This window comes from Ornithorhynchus anatinus, chromosome X5 (assembly GCF_004115215.2).
Source record: "Ornithorhynchus anatinus isolate Pmale09 chromosome X5, mOrnAna1.pri.v4, whole genome shotgun sequence".
Taxonomy (NCBI): domain Eukaryota; kingdom Metazoa; phylum Chordata; class Mammalia; order Monotremata; family Ornithorhynchidae; genus Ornithorhynchus; species Ornithorhynchus anatinus.
The window spans coordinates 57730011-57753445 of NC_041753.1; the positions used below are offsets into that span (position 1 = coordinate 57730011).

The 23435-nt window shown below is 42.1% G+C and overlaps 1 protein-coding gene across 1 annotated transcript in view; it reads right to left on the minus strand.

Annotated features, from left to right (window-relative positions):
* The window catches only part of TRPM3 (transient receptor potential cation channel subfamily M member 3), a 213209-nt gene that overhangs the window by 42579 nt on the left and 147195 nt on the right, over positions 1-23435 (minus strand). The window contains exons 17-20 of the mRNA XM_039910775.1: positions 21680-21820; positions 15234-15362; positions 8535-8786; positions 2826-3000 (exon numbers count right to left, since the gene is read on the minus strand). Of these exons, the coding sequence (XP_039766709.1) occupies positions 2826-3000; positions 8535-8786; positions 15234-15362; positions 21680-21820 (697 nt within the window). The remainder of the gene's footprint in view (positions 1-2825; positions 3001-8534; positions 8787-15233; positions 15363-21679; positions 21821-23435) is intronic.

Here is a 23435-nt window from a genome sequence, read left to right on the forward strand (position 1 = left end):
GGATATATCAATGCAGAACACACGGACTCCCAAAAGTAAGATTATCAAACTGCTCTCACCTCTGAGTTCGAAGTCATAAAGTCGTATCTCAGAGCCCACTGTTATACATACATTCCCATTAAGATATTTCTTTTTGTTGTTTTGTCGTTCATGAAACGAATGCAACCATTTGGGGATAAAAATATATCGACACAGAGCACATACACCACGCTAGACATGAGTGACTTTGGAGGGGGGTGGTACGATGGGAGTACAGCAGTTTGAAAGAGGGAGAAAAAAGCCTCCCATAATGAGCAAGTACACTGAATGGGGAGACCATCAGTGGGGGTGGATCCAGGAGGACGCTAGATCAGAACACGCTGAAGGCATGCTTCACAAATCAACTTAAGCGTGGTACAGAAAGGAGGCAAGATAGGTTAGAGTAACATACTCAATTTGTACATTTCTCAAATCTCTCAGCAGTTCCCCAGAATGGGTTGGAACATGCCCCACTCCCAGAGAGCCCATCTAACATGTTAACGTGAGAGGAAATCATTAATTGGATTGTGTTTGATGACCTTGTACAGGTGGGATGGCAGATTTTTGGGTCACGCTTTCACTTCCATTTGAGAAAGTACAAATCCTCCATAGATCTTCAGACATAAAACAATGGCTGATATAGCTTAGAACAGAGTGGAGTGTTTTTGGCAGTCAATTTTTGTACTATGAAAAGGAAGGAGGAGTAGGGGGTGGGATGTCAAGAAGTTAACACCTAATACTGGGTCAATTAATCAGTGTGTTATTCTCTCCATTCCACATAATAGTAGCAGCATGTTGGGAGACAGTTTTATCCTCACACATGCATGGTCCAACAGATCTAATTCATGCCACAACATAAGAAATCTATTGCCATACTCCCCGCACGTGAAAAGACTCCCTTCTCTTTCCGTGGGTTTCAGGGTTCTAAACTACAATCAGCCCTTCGTTAAAAGAATAATAATAAAAAAAAATTTTAAATGGTCTCATTCAGCCAGACTGTTGCACTTGTTGCACTATGCTGGATTTTTAGTACAACATCAATAAATGGCCACTTGTAGAGGGACAGACTGCCCAATTCATAAAAGGGAGATACATTTAATGCCCGATGGATAGATCGTTAGAATACCCATGGGCCCAAGATAGTTTGTGGGAAGGAAAACAACCCCAGAGAGAAAAGAAATGGAGCAAAGTAGAAAGGCATTGTCATGGAGAAATGAGATGTTTTTCTCAAAAGCAATGGATGATTCTAAAAGGACTTTTCCTTGTTCTCTTGGATGGTCACCATCCAGTTCAAAGTGGGCAAAGGGCATGGGGGTCTTTGTGAAGGATGTAGGTGGACAATCCTCTGTCTGGTGTAAAAAGAAGCTATGGAAAGGGCTGAGTTAAATCCTTCTAGATGGGCAAGCTCCATGAAATGAACCTCTGCTCCCAGTAGATGGTCTAAAAAGCTTCTCTAACTGCAGGTAACTCATTCCTAGAGGGATAGGATTTTCCAAATACAGGGAAAAGGGGTATGGAAAGGGAAGGCCTTAAAGAGGAAGTAGGAGCCAAATATAGGCTGAGATCCCCAGTTCTCAGGTGGGTGGGTAGGTGGCAGGGGAATGGTTAGGGTAGGAGTGGGGGAGGCAAAAATCCACTGCTCCCTTTATACTTGGCCTTCACTTGCCTCAGCTGGGCCCTCAAAGTAATAGGTCACTGACTATTTTTAACTTTTGCTCTTAGTAAATCACAATTTCGGGGTTTTTTTTAACCTTAATCCAATTGATCGGCATATCATTAACCACAGTGTAAACTCAATCAAGTAGAAAAGGTGCTCCTTCTGGGACTAAACTCCCCAGGGAAAATTGGAAAGTTTCACTATGGGAATTAAACTCCTCTGTGCTGAACAGGGCTTCATTCCAGATGCCGCAGGAGTTTGCTCTCCTCCCAAGGGATTCTCCATGCCTGCTGGGCCTCTGTATTTCTTCCAAGTCAAAACCAAGTACTGTAGCAAAAAGATTCTGGATTTCTTGCATTTCTAAGCCACACTGAAGAGGGGCTACACCTTCTGAGAGTCAGCTTGCATTAAACTGGGATCTGCATGGGTCCTTCTAGCTTCTGTCCTCACTTGGCATCATTTCAGCAACTAGATGATCTTTCTAGCCAACAGATACATTGCTAACCTTAGGCTTTTCCCCCACCCTTACCAGCCAAATGAATATTCTGACTTTGCAGGCTCCAATGAGTTGCAATAGCACATGATTTAAGATAATGGGAGACTGCTGGTGGAGGAGAAGTTTCAGAGCAAAGAAAACACAGTGAATTTCCCCCACCCTGTATACTTATGACCAAATTGGGTGACAAATATTTGTTTTGAAATCAAACCCATGAAGGAAAAAGGAGGGGAGAGCAATGGTCCAGATATGTCAGTGCACTCGACACATAATCTTAAGAACCTTTTTCACCCTCAAAGGATTTAGATTTTTTAAAATGATGGATTGCTTGGAAATGACAAATTTTGGTGTTTTGGATTTTTGCCTAAATCATTCAGAAGATACCATTTGAATTGAACACATTAACCTGAGAGGAAATCATTAATTGGATTGTGTTTGATGACCTTGTACAGGTGGGATGGCAGATTTTTGGGTCATGCTAACGCTATCTGTGCACCTTCTGTCCCATTTTTTCCCCTCCAAGTATCCTACCTCTGAATCAGTCCTCTATCTTGAGCCATTTATTGAGAACAAACATATGATCTCAAAAAAAAACATCACCTGACAAAAGTTAAATACCTGACTGTGGTGTATGAGAATCATAAACTTGCTTACGGTCTATCTGGTCTGCAAACACTTCCCCATAGATCATCCAGTAAGGCATGTAAAAGATGTTCTTTGCCAGCTTCCATGAGGGCTCCTCGTTGGGAAAGAGAATCGCTTGTCTGGCAACCCCGAAGCTCATCAGCACCACCAACATGATGATGACAAAATACATCATGTCTATCATCTGGAAGGAGTGAAGAGTAGGACAAAAAAAAAAGAGAAAAAATAAGAGCGTTAGGGGCCACTCTGAAGGTGAATCAGCCACATACTGAGTGCCTTCTGTGCATGAAACACTGTACTAAGCATTTGCAAGAGTATAACAAAACACAAATCCCCTGCTTCTCAAGGAGTTAAATCTAACAGGAGGCAAAAAGTATTCACAACTACTGGAAGCACGAGGAAGAACAAGGATATAATGGAAAATATCACAAAACCATCAGGGTGAAATAGCAGGATTAATAACTGACTATAGAAATAAAAATATCCTTGATGAAATGGGAGTTCTGTGAATAAGATGGTTGCAAATGAAACTGTGTGATACAGATGAATGCTCTTGACAAGTTTCTGGGCACTGAAAAGAGAGATTTGGATGGATGGACATGTTTATATAAGAGCTGCCTTAGACTTTAGAACTAAATCTGGATGGAATTTATAATTCAAAATTTAAATTTTATTCCTTGATTCAAAGCTTAAGGAAAAAACAAAAAACAACAATCGAGCCCCAAACCCACCACTCAACAGAGAGAAGAAAAACATTTCATTTTTCACTTCTTTTCATCTGGCCAGTCAGCAGTATGAACAGGAGCAGTCCCTAGATGGCTGAGTGGGGGACTAGAATCCAAGAACTCATGAAGGCTCATTGTAGATCTACAACTAACTGGTTCTGGGTCTGGGGGAAATCCCAGGAACGGAGCGGGGAAACAAACCTTTCTGTGAACCTCGGCCAGCCCTAGGGACAGGAGAAGGGGGCAGTGGCTCCAAAAATAGGGAAACAAGCCCATCCCCTGTCTGACAATTATAAATCTGAGAAATGCTTGGGGGTAAATAAAACCTTCCTCCTCCCATTCCACAATATTATGGGTGGGGAAGGAGCAAAGTCTACTGCTGCCCAGTGCTGTGGTTTGGCTAAAACTAACACTCTTGGCCCTGGTGACCCACCTCCTTCAGCTACAAAATGGACTCAATGTAGGGATCTAATGTAAATATGTTACACCAGGATAGCAAAAAGAGCTTGTGAAATTCCAGATGTTCAGACAAGGCTGAGAATTCATTTGAAAAGTTCCTAAATATGGTGTGGTTGTTCAATTCCCTTAAAACTTTGGAGAAGTGAAAAATGACAGCGTTCATCAAATTCCCTTGCCTTTTCTCAACACTAATGCTGTCCATTTTTTCACTCAAGCATACCTCTTCTTTTCCCACTTTTATTTCCCTGACTTGTCCTATGATAAGCACATCTCTAGAACCACACACTTTTTCCCATGCACTAAGCCATCTTGCTTCTCCATCCAAAACACATTTCAAAAGACACCTCATCGGGGAAGTCTTGGTCAATGATACCTTACCTAGCCACCTACTCTCCCACCCCGACCCCAGCAAGTCTACTGAAACCTACTGGTGAAACGTAGAACTTTCTCTTTTTTATTTATCTATGAACCCTTGATTTGTTTCTTTTGGTATGGGCTTTCCTACTAGTTCAGTGTGTTGCCCCCACCTTTATTGAGTTAAACACTTGGTTTTTTTCCACAGATAATGGAGCAGCAAAATAGAGTGAGTCCTACGTCATGACCTATTGCTTGGCACATATGCCTTTCTCATTGCAGGCCTTCTCTTGACTCATAGCATCCAGGCCCAAGGTTGCTGTGGAGCAATTCCTTGGGGAAGGCCCAGGATGCAAGTATGAACAGGAGGAGTTCTGGGGAAACTGCTTTGTCCAGTGTTCTGCACACAGCTGTTGCTCAATCAATACTATTGATTAACTGGACCTATGATCCAGTTAGGACCCCCAGGAAACCTTGCACCTTTCTTTACACTTTTTCTCATTCCTCCGGCTCCCACTCCTTTAACTGACATTCTACACTCTATTTTTCTTATTTGTAGGAGTCGGGGTGGTGGTGGTGAGGAGGGTGAGGGGCAGGGAGGAAGCTGCCAGAGGCTCAGCTTGAGGGAAGAGAAAGCAAACACTTTCTTAATCGTTTGCTGGGTTCCACCCCCATTTCCTCCACAGAGACAGGGGAGAAGGATGAGGGAGAAAATAAAGTGTCCCAGCTCTCAACAGACCCAATGAGTATTTGTGAATAGTTACTTTCATCATGATTAAATAGCAAGGTTTGTTTTTTTATCAGTAAAAATGGCCAAAAAGAAACCTTTGTCAGTTTCTCAGCAAGATATTCTTTCCAAAACTTGATTCGTTAAGGCACTAATTGGCTCCTCCATTTGATATTGATTTAAATTGATGAAAAGGAGGGTGAAGATATGTGTAACATGGAAAGGAAAGGCTTTTTTGTTCAGTTCAATTTTGCCAGTAAATGAAAAACTAGCTCAAATGAATGGCTGGCCTTTTCTCGGTGCAGGCTGGCTGTGGGATCTGGCTGGTGGGATCTTCACCCAAGATCTAATTAGATAAGGAAACATCTTTCTCAACCACCTGTCTCAACACATCTAGATGGAGTCTCAGTTTCCACACATATATCACTGCTGGACCCAGGTTGAGAAAGTGGGATGTGGGAACAGAAAAGTCATTACTTCAGGAATGATAAGCTCCAAATCTAAATATGTAACATATTATAATTTATTTTCCCTGTTGATTTTTGACTGACTCATGGAAGAGGTAAGAACTTAGGCAATGCAGTGAATGCTTGTCACACAGTTCTTACTGCTCTGTTTCCTAGGAATGCGAGAGTGCCATTTCTTTCCATTCAGAAGAGAAAAGCAGATAATTATATCATTCTGAAAATAGAAGAGGTGGATTTTAAACAATCAAACTGATCTGGTGTGCTATTTCTCTCAGTTACTTTAACAAATACCTATTGGCAGTGCCAACCCAGTTAGCAGTGTTTTTTTGTTTAATTGGTCTTTTTAGTTTCATGTAGAAGAGTTCTTTCTCATTCCAATAGTAACTCCTTGAGAAGACTTGACTGAATACAATTTGGAATTTCCTACTGATTCATTTGAATTCGCTTAGTACTAGTTCTATGGGGCCTGAAATCCTGATCAAAATCTAAAAATCTGTGGTAAAATATACCTGGAAGATGATTTGTAGTTATGTAGTGTGTTGGCATGAACAGAAAGAACAGAATAAAAGTATGGTAGTGGATAGAACACGAGTTTGGGAGTCAGGAAGACTTGGGTTCTAATCATGGCTCTGCCACCTGTCTGCTGTGTGACCTTGGGTAAGTCATTTAACTTCTCTGTGCCTTGGTTACCTCATTGGCAAAATGGGGATATGGACTGTGTACAACCTGATCATCTTGTAAATACACCAGTGCTTAGTACAGTTACTGGCAAGAGGTAAGTGCTTAACAAATAGTACTTTAAAAAAAGTTAAAGACTCATTTATAGTCCAAAATTGGTTACTGAACAGGGGTGAGGCCTCTGGTAACCTGTCCCCTATGAAAATTACCAAATAAGCCCAACGTTCTCTTTCAAATACCTCTCCTTTGCTTTTGGAAAAAAGAAAAACAAAAATAAAACAATTTTCATGTATTTTTGGAGGGGCTGATGTCTCCTGGAATGTCTGGATTTTTAATTATCATATGTATTAAGCATTTACTATGTGCCAAGCACTGTGCTAAGTGCTGGGGTAGGGTTCTATTAGTAGCTTCAACTAGGTAGACTTAGATCAGATAGAGGTGCCCAGGCACATCTGTAATCCAATCAAATATCTCTTATGCAAATAGTACCCCTATAGCATACTCCTCTACTGACAGCTCAAGATTACAGTGAAATGGATACTACAGTACATAAAGCTTTTCTCCTCTAAAGTATATAATTAGCTAAAAACCATATTTAATACTTTTCATTCTGTTAATTTTGTCCTCTTAATTTATAGGTAATGGAATAAACATAAAAATATGAAAATGGCAATTATCCAGAATACCCCAGTCTCTACGCTACCCTCAGTGCACACTGTATATTCAATGTAGTTGGAGGTAATAAAGATCAGATAAATATTTATTATTACAAATATGTGTTACATTAAAAAATACTAATCCTGTAATTCAATCTGGCAACAAGCTGTCTGCAGCCTCGTGGTTGTGAGTTCTAGTTCCAATGTCACTTCTTACTCAAATATTTCTCTTGTATATAACTGGATCTGTTTATACTCTCTCTCTCTCTCTCTTTCTTACTTTCCTCTTTGCCAGTGTGAGTCGCCTGCAGCTCAGTTTTCTTACCCCTGGGGGAAGGAAAGTCCACTCAGAAAATGGTGAATGGGTGAGGAGAATCAGCTTGTGGATAGCAGCAGCAGAGAAATCTAAGGATGCAAGGGAGAGGAAACCACCAGTACAGTGGTAGCCTCAGAGAATCCCGGGGAAAACTGTTCTTGCATAACAGTGGGGGTAGAAGCAGCAGTGAAATTGCCTTGAGTAAGGTAGGTGGGAGAGGGACGGGTTCATTTTCTATCATTCATTACAGCGAGGTTATAATTAAGCCACTCTCACTGTAACCCTATACTTTTTCCCCACCTGCAGTACTATTTTTCCATGCCTTTTTTCTCATACATAATAGGGTTATAAACCCTATCTTCTACAATGAGATTTCATCCTTAAGAAAGATTGCAACACCAGTATGACGGAGGCAGGTTGCTTGTGATTTAATCCAGCAAAATAGCAATGGGTGGCATGGGTGTAAAGCATTCTGCTAGTGGTGGACAGAACAATGATATAGGAATTTGTATTAAAAAATGTCAGTCCCCACGGTAACCTTGAACCATTTACCCTCTAATCCACTAATTCCCATCAAATGAATGGGTACTATAATGCATTTTCCCATAACACGAAGGCTTTTTTTTTTTTGACAAACCCAACTACTGTTATAGCAGATAGGACTACTCTTTCCAGGGAAGCAAGCTATATGTCCAATTCATCCCCTCTCTTTGTGCCTTCCCATGCCTTCCCATGAGTATGGAGAGCTATGGAGGAATTTCACTGGAGTCCTTCTGGATTTTTAACCTGGGAAGAGGGGTAGGGAACCAGGGAAGAAAAGCCCTACTCAGGAATGAATGGAATAATTCTGTGCAACTCCATTTGGCCCAAAAGGGGATGTATTGAGGATATCTAGGGGGAGGGCTGGCAGCCACAGCTAAGTGGAAAGTTGGCCACTTTGTGAGGTCCTACTCTGCCTCCCCGGCGGGTGCCTATCACACCACACTGATGAAGAGGTACATCCAAGCTCATCTTGGAATTCTTGCAGAGAATTCCCAACTGCAGTGGGAGACTTTTTCTTTTCCATGTCCAAGAAAGCACATTCCTATCCTCCTCCTAGATACGTGGGGGAGAACTGAACTCATTAAGAGTTTCAGGAGCAGACACTTTCAGGAGTAGATACCCTGTGGAAGTTGGCCGTTCGTATGGCTACACTTAAGCTGGAGACGGAGGCCAGAAAAACCATCACCAGACCTAAGATATATTTTGAAAACAGTAGCTAAGTCCCTCTCCTCTTTTTCCTGCCACCATTTCTCTCCCCAAATTCCCCAACAGGAAACCCGAAGTCTTTTCCTACCATTTTTCCAATCATCATGACGTACGGTCCCAAGTACTTGTTCACACCGAAGATGTCCAGCAAGCGGATATACCAGTAAATGATGTTGACACAGTATATGACCCGTCCGTCACTCCTGAATGGCTGGTCTTGTAGACGAAGGATCATCCCAATGGAGAACAGGAGGATGGCTATGAGGTCTGTGACGTTCCAATATTCCTGAAGCCACACCTTTACCTTCTGTAACAGCTTTCCAGGTTCTGACATCAGAATCTAAATCACAGGGAAGAGAAGGAAAGATTGGTTTGATTTCTTCAATCAGTCAATCAATCAATCCATTAATCAATGGTATTTAAAAGTGCTTACTGCGTGCAGAGGTCTGTACTAAGCTCTCGGGGGGAGTACAATATATTATGGGTTGGTAGACATGTTCCCTCCCACAACAAGCCTTCCCACCTTTCTAGCTCCATGAGAAGGGTCCCAAATGGCCCTTTAACTTGTTCCCCATTCTTTTAAAGTTATACCACTTCAGCTTCTGGCTGGAGGCATGCTTCATCATGGGCTATTTTGCTTAACATTGTTAAGGTGTACACACATAGGAAATTCTAATCGTTGGTCTCTGAGTTGACTAATTTTTGTTCCTTCCTGCCACACATGTAGATGACAAAGGTTTGAACACTGGAAAACTCTCCATCCCAATTATCCAAATCTAGACACCTTACTGATGGTAAATTCCATGTCTATGTTATCTGTCCTAATGATGATGGTATATCCCAACTGGAATGACAGGCAAGCCTTGATCCTAAGACTTCAGGACCAAAAATCTGCGCAGAGGAATTGATTATAGTGCTAGAGACCTTCAACTGCAGCTTTTGTGAACTCCTGAGATTTCTCTTCCCAAAATTCTTACTGCCTACTAAGTTTACTACACCAAATGTGGCCGTGTGTGAAAAGGATGAGGAACCAGAAAGGAATGGGTTCAATCTGAAAGTGCCACTTCATTCAGTCACTCAATCATAATTATTGAGAACTTACTGTGTGCAGAACATTGTACTAAGCACTTGGGAGAGTACAATATAATAGAGTTGGTAGACATGATCTCTGCCCACCCTTCAGTTTCACCTCATGGCCCTCCATGGAGGTCAAGGACACCAGTAGGGTGGACTCTGGAAAAGCTGGCCACAAAGAGGCCAGAAAGTGGGAAAAATTTGGGAAAAAATGTACCTCTCAAATTCAGCTGTCCTGCATTCCCCCTGGACTGAACCCAAATATCGTGTCTTCGCAGTAGTGGTGGTCCCAGCTTCACCACCCCTATGCTAAATAATTTTTGGAAAATTGTAGAAAGAATAGGAAATGAAGTTAAGGGAACAAGATATTTGAGTGGCAGAAACTGTAGTGATATGGCCGAAAATGGAAGGAAAAGAGGCTAAAAGGGGGATTGGGGACTAGATGTATTTATTGGTAAGTTTTGATTTTTGTGTTGTGAAAAATATTATATTCAGTTTGATATGGTATTTTAAACATCTTTGGTTAGTAGTTGAAAATTCAAAATCCACTTATGACATCTTCCCTTGGAGGCTCCACTGAGAAGAACATTACAAGAGGAGAGGGAGGGAAACATGTTCCAACAGGAAGTTCTCATTTATGAACTCTCCTGAAAAGTTTAACAGAATAATAAACATGTTTTTCCCAAAGAGTATCCAATTGCAGGACACTCCATGACAACGTCACTCCTTAATAGTAATAATAGTGCTAGTAGTAGCTTTGACTGAGCATCCACTTGGTGCAGTTCTCTCTACTAGGCGCTTGGGAAGTGCAAAATAAAGAAGTGACAAGATCTTGTCCCAGAGAAGTGTCTCCCTTGTAGAGCTAAGTGTCAAGGACTCAGAGAATAAAATGCCCTAGATTCCCAAAAACTCCATCCCCATATTATCATTCTGAATCAGACAGTGGTCACTGTCTCACTGTGGTGCCCAGTAGTCTGCACAGTATTTATGTATTTATTTTTATAGTCTGATGCTCCCCCTAACTGCAATTTATTTTAACGTCTGCCTCCCTTGCTAGACTGTAAGCTCCTTGGGGGCTGGGGACATGACTACCAACTGTGTTGTACTGTACTCTACCAAGCGCTTAGTACAGTGCAGTGCCACAAGTGCTCAATAAATACCACTGATGGATTGATTGATGAGTGCTTTTCTGAAGAAGTAACTCCTATCCCCTTTGCATCCTCTAAACATGTGGCATGTGGCATAAATTTTCCCCAGGCTGCGTAGGAATGTTTCTATGTGTGTATGTGTGTGCGCGCGTGTGTGTTTCTGTGTTCCATGTGTCGGCTGACGGGGTTAAATTCCACCCTGGGATGGATTTCCCAATGGATTTGTTTTCTCATTTTCTGTTTATCAAGTCAATTTAAGGATTAAGGTAAAAAAGAGAGAGCAGCTTGGTTTAATTCTCAGAGTTCTCAGTAATGGTGGTTCCGAAAGGAAGGAGAGAGCCTCAGATTCAAGAACATCTCTCTTTTTGGAGATTAGCATTTTAGCCCCCACCCTTTTCTCTCACAGTAGGTTAGTGATTGTGCCAATACTCCTTTGACAAATACAGGGCAACTTTTGTCCAAAGGACCTCAAAGGACATTAGAAATTGCTAGGTGACAGTGGTATTCTTCATCCTGCATCATAGATGGAGTTTCCATGGACTTGCTGTTACCTAGGTGATTGATGATTGGACCCTGGATGAAAATTAAAGAGGCAGTTTGTAGGTTAGCCATGGGCAAGGCACTTCCTTTTTTCTGCAACAAGTTTCCCATATGCAAAATGGGACAGGACTACAAGCTTTCCACCCAAAATTAATTAGGTTAACAAGATGCTGAAGGCATTAGAGCAGCTAAGAAATCAACACAAAACTACAAGAGATTGTGATCACTTGGATAAGGTACTTATGGCTTGATTTCCTCCTTAACCATCTACTGCCGCCAACTGTATTATACTTGCCCAAGCATTTAGTACAGTGTTCTGCACATAGTAAGCATTCAACAAAAACTATTGATTGACTGATTTCCAAAGGATGGCAGGTTTTGATATAGAGTAGGAAACTCTGTATACAAAAACTGTGGCTAGAAAAAGCCTTATTAACTAGTATGTTTCTACCAACTCTATTATATGGTGCTCCCCAAGCACTTAGTACAGTGCTCTGCACACAGTAAGTGTTCAATAAATACCATTGATTGACTGATTAGAGGCAGGTGAAGGCATAGAGGCAATAAGTAAAGAAGGGCAAAGACTTCAAGTAGGGAGAGAAAAGAGAGAGAATTTCTCGTCAATACATCTGTCCTACGGACATACTTTAAAAAAGTCATCAGAGAAAGCCACAGATCAGTAAAGACAGGAGGAAGGTATGGCTAAACTCAGCCTCGGCATGGGACACAGAAACACAAACACACAAATAGCAGCGTGGCTCAATGGAAAGACCCGGGCTTGGGAGTCAGGTGTCATGGGTTCGAATCCTGGCTCTGCCACTTGTCAGCTGTGTGACTGTGGGCAAGTCACTTAATTTCTCTGTGCTTCAGTTACCTCATCTGTAAAATGGGGATTAAGACTGTGAGCCCCACGTGGGACAACCTGATTATCCTGTATCTACCCCAGCGCTTAGAACAGTGCTCTGCACATAGTAAGCGCTTAACAAATACCAACATTATTAAATACACACAGACACTCAGAGGAACACATTCCCATGTTTCCTGAAACAAGAGATGAATTTCATATCCTGACCACTAGGGAGAGAGATTTCCAGACTCCAAGAGCCTCAGTTGAAAAGCCAGGGTTTATTAGGGGAATTCCGTGGCTAATCAATCAATGGCATTTATTGAGCACCTACTATGTGGAGAGTACTGTATTATGAACTTTGGAAAATACAATTGTGTAAGGAGACAATAATAATAATGTTGGTATTTAAGTGCTTACTATGTGCAGAGCACTGTTCTAAGCGTTGGGGTAGATACTGGGTAATCAGGTTGTCCCACATGAGGCTCACAGTCTTAATCCCCATTTTACAGATGAGGTAACTGAGGCCCAGAGAAGTGAAGTGACTTGCCCACAGTCACATAGCTGACAAGTGGCAGAGCCGGGATTCAAACTCATGACCTCTGATTCCCAAGCCCAGGCTCTTTCCACTGAGCCATGCTCACATGATTTCTGCCCTCAAGGAGTTTACAATCTAAGAGACTGAAACACATTCTGAGTTAAGAGATGATAATAATGATCCAAATTATAGGCTATGAGCCTCATCAATCAATCAAACAATGGTATTTACTAAGCACTTACTGTGTGCAAGGCACTGTATTAAGCGCTTATGAGGGACAGGGACTATGTCCGATCTTAATCTTGTAACTACCCCAGTGCTTGGTAGAGTGCTTGGCACAGAGTAAGAACTTAACAAATAACTCAATTATTGTCAATCAATGGTATTTATTGAGCACTTACTGTGTGCAGAGCACTGTACTAAGCACTTGAGAAAGTGAAATGGGACCTCGTTGTTGGGTAGGGATTGTCTCTATCTGTTGTCGAATTGTACTTTCCAAGAGCTTAGTACAGTGCTCCGCACACAGTAAGCGCTCAATAAATACGACTGAATGAAAAGAGTCGGTAGACATGTTCCCTGCCCACAAAGAGCTTACAATGTAGAAGGGAAGATGGACATTAATATAAATACATTTTGAATATGTATGGAAGTGCTGTGGGGCTGAGGGTGGGAAAATATCAAGTGCTTAAAGGGTACAGATCCAAGTTGATAGGCAACAACAGAAGGGAGAAGGAGTAGGACAAATGAGAGTTTAGTCAGGGAAAGCCTCAGAGGAGATGTGATTTTAGTAAGGCTTCGAAGATGCGGGAGAGTGGTGGTCTGCTGAATGAGGAGGGGAAGGTAGTTCCAGGTCAAAGGGAGGATGTGGGCAAGGGGTCTGCAGCCAGAGAGGCAAGATCGAGGTACACAAGTGAGTAGGTTAGTGTTAGAGGAGCCAAGTGTGCAGGCTGGACTGTAGTAGGAAAGCAGGTAAGGTAGGGGGGGTGAGTTGATCGAGTGTTTTAAAGTCGATGGTATGGAGTTTCTGTTTGATGCGGATGTTTGACGTGTATAACATTATTATTATAATAATGTTCCTCCTGAACAGCTCAAAGCTCTCACAACCTTTATCCCATTTACGGCCCCAACATCTCTCTGACTTAGTAGCTCTTGCAAAGCCCAGTAGACGCTAAGGCAGAGAAGACCTAACAAAGAAGGTCTCTGATAGTAAGTTAGACAAACACCATCTCATTACAACCTTTCAAGCACAGGGTCCTTTATGTTCCTTTATGATTTTCTTCCTCTTCGAATTTACTGGTTTTTGGGGAGGGGAATCTCAGGTAGTGAGACTTCAGAGCCCTCTTGTGGCCTTTAAGGTTTACAACATCCATTTCAAGCAGGGCCCGGGCAGAGAAACAAAAACCGATTGTGGAAGAGGATTTTTCAACTTCTTCCTAATTTTTCAATGAGTGTATTTTATGGCAGATTATTTCTAAGAGATCCTGAATGTCATTTTGAAAAGCAAAGTTTATGGTGAGAAATGGACAAAATGAGGGCAAAAATAATCACCCTGCACCCTAAACTGGGTTGGGACTGGGGCACTTGTGGCTAGTCACGTGTTAATAGGGCCACCATTGATGTATCTCAGGAATGTGACATAATGTGAGTTAGCCTGGGCATGCAGTTTAATATGATGATCTCACAGGCACTCTCTGGCGAAGGAAGCAGCATGGCCTAGTGGATAAAGAACGGGCCTGGGAGTCGGAAGGACCTGGGCTCCGATTCCGGCTCTGCCACGTGTCTACTTTGTGAACTTGAGCAGGTCACTTAACTTCTCTGTGCTTCAGTTACCCCTTCTGTAAAATGGAGATTAAGATTATGAGGGCTATGTGGGATAGGGACTGTGTCCAACCTGATTGGCTTGTATCTACCCCTGTGCTTAGTACAGTATGTGGCACATGGTAAGTGCTTAACAAATACCATTAAAAAAAGGATGTCGAAGTCTCAGTTTGGCTGATCCCAGGGTCTTTCTCCAGGGGATCCCTTCACCTCCACTTGCTCCAATGCCATTTCATTCCCCTTCCAGGTCTGTCGGAACTTCTGTGCCATGGTGGTGCCACAAAAGTTGGCAGCAGAAGCCATGGTGGAGGGAGGCTTAGCACTGACAATTTAAAAATGGACATTAATGCATCCAGTTCTGTACCTGTACAGATGGAGGTCAGGCCAGCTGAAAACATTAATTGCCCAATATTAAACGGGAGGGATGAATTGCCACCCTACATGTAAGGGCCAATTGGAAGTGAGATGAAGGGTAAAGATGCAAAACAGGTTCATTTGAGGCCCTCGTGTCTAACCAAAAAGCCATGAGTAACCTTAGGGGCATTCCGGGAAAGAGAACAGTGTTAGAATCTCAAACAAACAACCACTCAGCACACCTTGGCAGACAAAAATAAAAAAAGCCTGAATGTGAAGCTCCCTCAGGGCTTATCAGTGTTGGAGAACTGCCATCCTGGGAGAAATTCCATTATTCAAGTGACAGCACCAGGAAAAGTAGATATTTGTTAAACTTTAACCTCCCTCCACATCCCCACATAACCATAAATGTAATTAAAAATCCCCTTCTCTTTTTTTTTCAGTCACATTCTCTCTTGAGAAGGGAGTTACCTCTCTCATCTTCTCTATTCCCAGTGTGAAAATGTAGGAGATGACTATCCATTCCTGGACAGAAGGCCAACGATCCATCTTCACCAGCACAATGTAATTGAAGAGCATCAGATATCCGATGTATGCCAACTGTTAGGGGACAAAAAACATCCCTCATCAACAATTTCGGGGCTGGGTCTCCTCAGTGACATGGGCTTAATTTATAATCCTAAACAGTTTTCTTTGACTCCAAAATGATTTTGTGGCAATAAATAAATCGGAGATCATTCTGAGCTGTTTGCTCATTTCCTGTTATTCAATGTAATAATTACATATAGGATTTTAAAGGGTTAAATAGTCAAATAAACCCTTTCTGGTCTATTTTTCCCCTCAGGCTTTCAGTCCTGATCAGACCCTCACTGCTTTATGACTCTTAATCTTGTATCTTTTCTCCATCCGTGTTATTCCCAAATGGGCCAAATCTTTTTGCTTGTGAGAAGTCACTAGAATAGGCTAAGGCCCCTCAGATAATGGGCTAAGTGAAAAACACAGTAGGGGCTCAATAAACATCAACACTGAACAGCAGAACAGCAAACAGGACAAGAAAAAAGGGATTTCTTTGAAAACAAAAGGCAGCCTTAACCCTGCCACCATCAGGTTTGGACCCTGGAATGCACCATTTTAGGGACTCTTTTTTGAAGAAAAGCAAGCATCCTGTTACTTTGGCATCTAAGACAACTTTGAGTTCTACTACATCATTATTCAACTATTATCTCTCCAACATTTAGCACCAGCACTCCTGATCCCATTCTCTCCTCCAGCTATCCCAAGTGCCAAATTTCCTATATTTAAGGTAATTAACTTGTCCTGGACCTCTTTCTCACAGTGCCCCTGATCTTCAGTAGTTATTTAATCTCTTGATCCTCCCTTAGCCTTTTGAACCACACCATGTGGCCTGGGATCCCCCTACACTTCACCTGCTGCTCTGCTTGTCTTTTACCTTGTCTTTATTCCCTTCTCAATCCCCATCCTAATATGCTCCCTTTTCTTCAGCTCCAAACCAAGACAGAAGACTCTTGTTTAAACCTCAGTATTGCAATTGCTTTCATCAGGGCTCTTTCCTCAGCCTTTCCTCATTCATTTTCAGAATACACCCACTCTAATGGGGCCTCCTTTTTCCTTCCATGATGCTGTTATCTACTCCAACCTCTTCTCCAAAATTTAGGTTTTTAAAATTGGACACTGCGATCGTAAAATAGGACCTTAGGAGTCTTCTTCAGCAGAACAAAAGAAGCCATGGCTATCGCCATGTCAACGATGTGAATAGAATTCAGCGAGTAGCAGCATTATCTAATGGAAAGAGCACAAGACTGGAAGCCAGGAGACCTGGGTTCTAATCCTGCCTTCATCATTTGCCTGCTGTGTGACCTTGGGCAAATCACTTTCCTTTTCTGTGCCTCAGTTTTGTCATCTGTAAAATGGGGATTAAATAACTATTCTCCCTCCTACTTAGACTGCGGCACAGGGACTGTGTCTGGTCTGATTTACTTTAGTCTTTGGCACATAGTAAGTGCTGAACAAATATCTCAATTATTATTGTTCTAAGAATCTTTTAACTTGTGCTGGGGATTCAATGTGGTTCAGCTTACTCTCCCCGAGAACTCTCTCACCTTTCCTGGTGGCCATCCCACTGAAACAACTCTTACTTTTCTTACCTTAGCTCTGATTTTTTTTTTCATTTTTGCATTTGCAGGCTTGAAGAAAACTGTAAAACAGTGAAGAGTTACAGCCACCTGACTCCCATTAATGTCATGCTGATATTTTATTTCATTATTTAGTAGCTTAATTTTTTTCTTTATCCAATTTATAGCCCTGAAACTACTAAACATACAGTACTGAGATTGTGATAAACTACCACAATAGGCTTTGTATCTTTTTGGATTGAGCTTTTTTCCTCCCTCACTGGGGAGAAGAGATACATAAATTTTGTTTTTCACTGAGGGTAAGCAGTTGGTCACAGTGGTTTACAAGCGGAGTATGTAGCCTTGAGTGCTGGCTTTCCTTCCAGTTTTTAGTCTGGATTTCTCCCAGTTGAACATTTGATATTGGATCTGACTTTGAGCAAGGCAAAGGTGGGGAAGCCAATTGGATGACAGCCCCTTTTCCATTTGCAATCTGCTCCTTATTCCAACACGGTAAAAGGGGCCCAAAGGTTATGCCGTTTTTCAAGGTACGGTATCATTTATCCTGAGACAGAGAGGATGTGTGGGGTGGTGGAAATTAGGTGTCCCATATTTTTCAGGGCCTGGGAAAAAGTGGGGGATATGCTTCAGAGTGGATCTCCTACTGGAGAGAGCTTGACCTTAAAGGAACATGGACTTCCAGATGAATCCACATTCTTTAATGAGTCATTACAGCATGCTTTTAGAGAGACAGAGAATGAGATAGAGACAGTGTGTCTGTGTTTCTGTGTTTGATACACCCCTCCTATGTTTTGACCCCCAGTCTCAACCTACCCATAAACTATTCATTCATTCATTCATTCATTCAATAGTATTTATTGAGCACTTACTATGTGCAGAGCACTGTACTAAGCGTTTGGAATGAACAAGTCGGCAACAGATAGAGACAGTCCCTGCCGTTTGACGGGCTTACAGTCTAATCAGGGGAGACGGACAGACAAGAACAATGGCAATAAATAGAGTCAAGGGGAAGAACATCTCATAGAAACAATGGCAACTAAATAGAATCAAGGCGATGTACATTTCATTAACAAAATAAATAGGGTAATGTAAATTTATACAGTTGAGCAGACGAGTACAGTGCTGAGGGGATGGGAAGGGAGAGGGGGAGGAGCAGAGGGAAATGGGGGGAAAAGAGGGTTAAGGTGCGAAGAGGTGAAGGGGGGGCGGTAGAGGGAGTAGAGGGAGAAGGGGAGCTCAGTCTGGGAAGGCCTCTTGGAGGAGGTGAGTTTTAAGTAGGGTTTTGAAGAGGGGAAGAGAATTAGTTTGGTGGAGGTGAGGAGGGAGGGCATTCCAGGACTGCGGGAGCACGTGGCCCAGGGGTCGACGGCGGGATAGGCGAGACCGAGGGACGGTGAGGAGGTGGGCGGCAGAGGAGCGGAGCGTGCGAGGTGGGCAGTAGAAAGAGCGAAGGGAGGAGAGGTAGGAAGGGGCAAGGTGATGTATAGCCTTGAAGCCTAGAGTGAGGAGGCAGCGTGGTCTAGTGGAAAGAGCATGGGCTTGGGAGTCATAGGTTGTGGGTTCTAATCCCGGCTCCACCACTTGTCAGCTCTGTGACTTTGGGCAAGTCACTTAACTTTTCTGTGCCTCGGTTCCCTCATCTGAAAATGGGGATTAAGACTATGAGCCCCACGTGGGACAACCTGATAACTTTGTATCTACCCCAGTGCTTAGAACAGTGCTTGGCCCATAGTACGTGCTTAACAAATACGCTTATTATTATGAAAGACTGGCGTTAGTACATCAAAAACCTAGAAAGATGGAACTAAGAAAAAAAGACATGGTCAGCTCCAGTATAACACATGTTTTTGCTATGCATTTTTTTCTGGAATGTTGTTCCTTCAGAATTAGGAACCATTTCTCAACAAAATGTGTTTAGATCGATTGCAGCACAATGCCAGAAATAACAGCTTTATACACTTGCCACATGCACAACCATTTTGTCCTACATTGAATCAACTTGTGTCCATTTGTGGCTTATGTTCTATCCAAAGCATATTTATGTTGTGGGACAATGTTCTCTAATGTTTCCATCACAGTATATCCAAATCATATAACGAAAGCATGTGTTCTAGCAGAACTGACTGCTAGAACTGCTAGAGAAGCAGCATGGCTCAGTGGAAAGAGCCTGGGCTTGGGAGTCAGAGGTCATGGGTTTGAATCCTGGCTCTGCCACTTGTCAGCTGTGTGACTGTGGACAAGTCACAACTTCTCTGTGCCTCAGTTACCTCATCTGTAAAATGGGGATTAAGACTGTGAGCCTCACGTGGGACAACCTGATTACCCTGTATCTACCCCAGCACTTAGAACAGTGTTCTACACATAGTAAGTGCTTAACAAATACCAACATTATCATTATTATTATTATTAGCTGACTACCCCAAAACACGAACATTACTTCACACCGGGTTCTTCAGGAACATAACCCTCATATTATAGATGAACTGACTATCTTTGAATGATGGTAAAAATCATATATCCATCCCCCCAAACTTCCTTATCTCCTGCTGCTACTAACTTCCCTTATGCTTGGAATATTACACACTCTGCAGACTGACAAATCTAAAAATGACATGGCAGCAGTCCAGAGCCATGATGAGTAATGCTGTGAATTGAACAGGAGATGTGCTGTCTAAGTACGGCATTTTACACAGTTTGTGTCATCTTGAGCTAAGTTAGAGTGGAAAGCTGAAGTAATCAGAGAAACAATTCAGGAAAAAAATCAACACTTTTGCCTCAATCACCTGCATTTTATGAAGTCTTTATTTGGTCTGACTCATCCAGATAATTTCCTCAATTTTCCACCTCGCCTTGCTGGTGTAGACTTATTCTATGTGTGGTGATTGAAAGGTGACATCAGAATGGTTTAAACTACTTACCTGAATTTCCCTGTGCTGTCTATTAGTCTTAGTGATTTGGGGCTTTTAAAAAAAATTCTTAATATTAAACTTCTGGGAATTTTAATTTTCCTTCTAGGTTTTGAAATGTTATTTTCCATTTTGGATGTTTCTTGACCTCCCCTGCATTTTGGAGACAATTCCCATCTTGGTCAGTTTTATTTGATTCCACACGTAGGGACCTACTGTAGCCAAGATGGCATAAATAGTAGGAGGAGTTATGGCAAAAATCTATTTTGGGGATTAAAATATCAGCTACAGGACCAAGTAGAAAAGCAACCCTCTAGTCAGGAATGGACTAGCCAAGACTGCCAAACTTCTACTTAAGTAGAAAATCTTTTCTTGATCTGCATATTGCACATTAAGATGAAGCAAAATTCTGGGCTTTGATGAGCAATGTTTATATTCATCAGGCTACATACCGTCTGACAGTTAAGGAGCGATTGAATGTTGTTTGATGATACATACCAGATTTGGATTAGTCAGTCACAAATGCTCCCCGTTAGATTTCCATTTCTGTTGATTTGAGGTTGACAGTGATGCTCTGAATGATGGTTAAAATCATATATCCATCCCCCGAAACTTCCTTATCTCCTGTTGCTACTAACTTCCCTATATAGGAAGTTAGGTATATTTATGGGTTTTGCCATAAAGCTCCCAAAGATACCCAGGGTCTTTACCAAAGACAAGACAAAAGCTTTTCTGACTCCTTGCTGAATCAAGAACAAAGGACATATACAGAATTATTTGTTGGTTTGGAGATAATGCTGCTGATGGTGTGAGATTGTATCCATCAATGTAGTCTGTAAACTCATTGTGGGCAGAGAACATATCTGTTAATTCTGTTGTATTGTGCTCTCCCAAGTGCTTAGTACAGTGCTCTGCACATAGTAAGCACTCAATAAATACCATTGATTGAATGACTGATTGATGAGTGTGGGTATGACTGAGAGAGAGAGAATTTTTTACAAACTGGCTCCTAAAAATCTAAAGCAAAGTCATTCCTGAGTCCGTCCATCTCTGACAGTGGCACACTCTGCTAGGGGGAACATAGTGAAGATGGCTGCTTCTTAGACAATTTATAGGAATGGAGTTTGTTTGCCGGATACAACCTGTTTTACTTTTTAAAAAATCTTTATTATCTGTTTCTCTTCTTTTGGCTCTGGGAAATATATAACTTGTCTTCTTGATCTGTAGAGGGGAGTTAAGCTCATTCCCCCTTCCTCCTGTATTCTCCTTGAGCTTGAAGGATACGGGTTTAAGCTTCCCTCAGTGGGTTTAACTGCAGCTGAATATCTGGTGTCTGGGTAAGAGACTTGGTCTCATTTTATTTGCAATTCTCTTTCATTTACCAAAGGCACAGCAAAGAAACCAATCTCAAACTTACAGTGATTGCCACAAATCAAACATTTGAAAAAAGTAAGGCCTCTCAACTTTCAGTGTTCTACCGGTTCTTCTGTTATGAAACTTCCACAATGATAATAATAATAATTATGGCATCTGTGAAGGGCTTACTATGTGCCAGGCACTATACTAAGTGCTGGCGTGGATACAAGCAAATTGGGTTTGGATACAGTCCCTGTCCCATGTGGGGCTCACAGTCTCAATCCCCATTTCACAGATGAGGTAACCGAGGCCCAGAGAAGTGAAGTGACTTGCCCAAGGTCACACAGCAGGCAAGTGGCAGAGCTGGGTTGAGAACTCATGACCTTCTGACTCCGAGGCCCATTCTCTATCAGCTAGCAACGCCATACACATAAATCTGAGACATTTTGTTTAACATTTTGTATTCATGATCAATAGGAAAGATAGTGGGAAAGATACTTACAGTGTAAAACCAGAACTTCACGATGGGTGCATTGTAGAATTCATATATCTTTCTTCCGAGGGGGATTAATCTGTGCCTGCTATGAACCTCCTCTTCATCCTTCTTCCGGGATGACTCTCCATTGTTTCGCCCCAACATTGCCTAAAATGAAAATGACAGGACTGAGATGTTTCTTTATGAATCCAGAGATACCTCTGCGTGGCTTAGTGAGAAGCAGCGTGGCTTAGTGGAAAGAGCCCAGGCTTGGGAGTCAGAGGTCATGGGTTTGAATCCCGGCTCTGCCACTTGTCAGCTGTGTGACTGTGAGCAAGTTACTCAACTTCTCTGTGCCTCAGTTACCTCATCTGTAAAATGGGAATTAAGACTGTGAGCCTCATGTGGGACAATCTGATTACCCTGTATCTACCCCAGCGCTTAGAACAGTGCTCTGCACATAGTAAGCGCTTAACAAATACCAACATTATTATTATCATTATTATTATCAGGAAACCAACCTCAGAAGGAATTACTACTTATGGCAATGAGAAAAGGAATTTGTCTTGAATCTTGCTTTGACCACTTTGTTTTCAGCTTAGTCTTGGGTTGTTCATTTGGTATATTGCAGAAGAGGGAAACTGCACATTCCCAGGAACTGGAGACACTGGACAGATTGTTGCTGCGTTCTGTATGGGTTCTGTGGGCCTTGCCTTGATATTGGCCTCCCTGGTCCCCCATCTCCTCATCTTTGGCTCCCTCTACTCTTCAGCCCCGACCCCTAGTCCTAGTCGAGTCTGAGCCCCACCCTCACTCTCTTAATCCCAAAAGTCACGTAGGTGTCACTGCTGGCTCCCTGCTCCCACTGTTGAGATGATGGGGTTGGATCCTATGCAAGTGTGGAATCTGGCACAAAAGTGCAGGACTTTGTTTGGGAGAACTGGTAGAAATGCCCTTCTGACTCCCTGAACTTGCCAATTCAATCAGTAAGTCAATCGACCAATCGATGGTATTTATTGAGTGCTAAAAATGTGCAGCTCACTCTACTAAGTGTTTGGGAGAGGATAATAATCTCATTCTAGGTCAAGGGCAGATGTGTTTTCTATTTCTAATGATTCTACTCAGGGCTATTTCACCACTGCAAACACCCCCAGAATCTTTGGGAAAAGTAACAAAAAACAAAACTGCTTTTTTAGTGTTTGGCTTTAATCAAGAGTTTGGATTCAACTGAGGTTAGTCTAGAGGTTTATTTTTGTTGGAGGTGGGAATTGTCTGAATAGTTTTTTTTAGTGGCTATCTATAGCAAAGGGGGCTAGTGTCATTTCAAAAATCAGCTAGAGTCATGATAGATATAGGGAAGTAGGAATCTGAGCAAAGCGCGAGGCCAGATCATTATGAATGTTGTCCCCAAATGAACCCCTATGCCTGCCAACAGAAAGGATTATTAAGCGCAGAACATGCCTAAGCATTTTCAAGGCAAGCATTTTCAGCCATTCTGTATTATTTAATTCAAAATGATTTGCCCCCTTCTCCATTTAGCCAGTCTACACTCTGCACTAAAAATTGGTTTGAAGACTATTTTCTGTCAAAAACAATATACATCAACATTGCAGGTTGCCCCTAGAAGGTTAAATGGTTTTGAAAAACAAAACAGAACAAATCTAGGGGCCTCTCTAGTGAAATTGTAGGCATCCTGGGGTTGCCTGGCCTAAACCCAGACCTATCCCCAGAACAGTGCACACTAAATCCCCCACTATTGACTCTAAAGAGTTATTGCACTTTC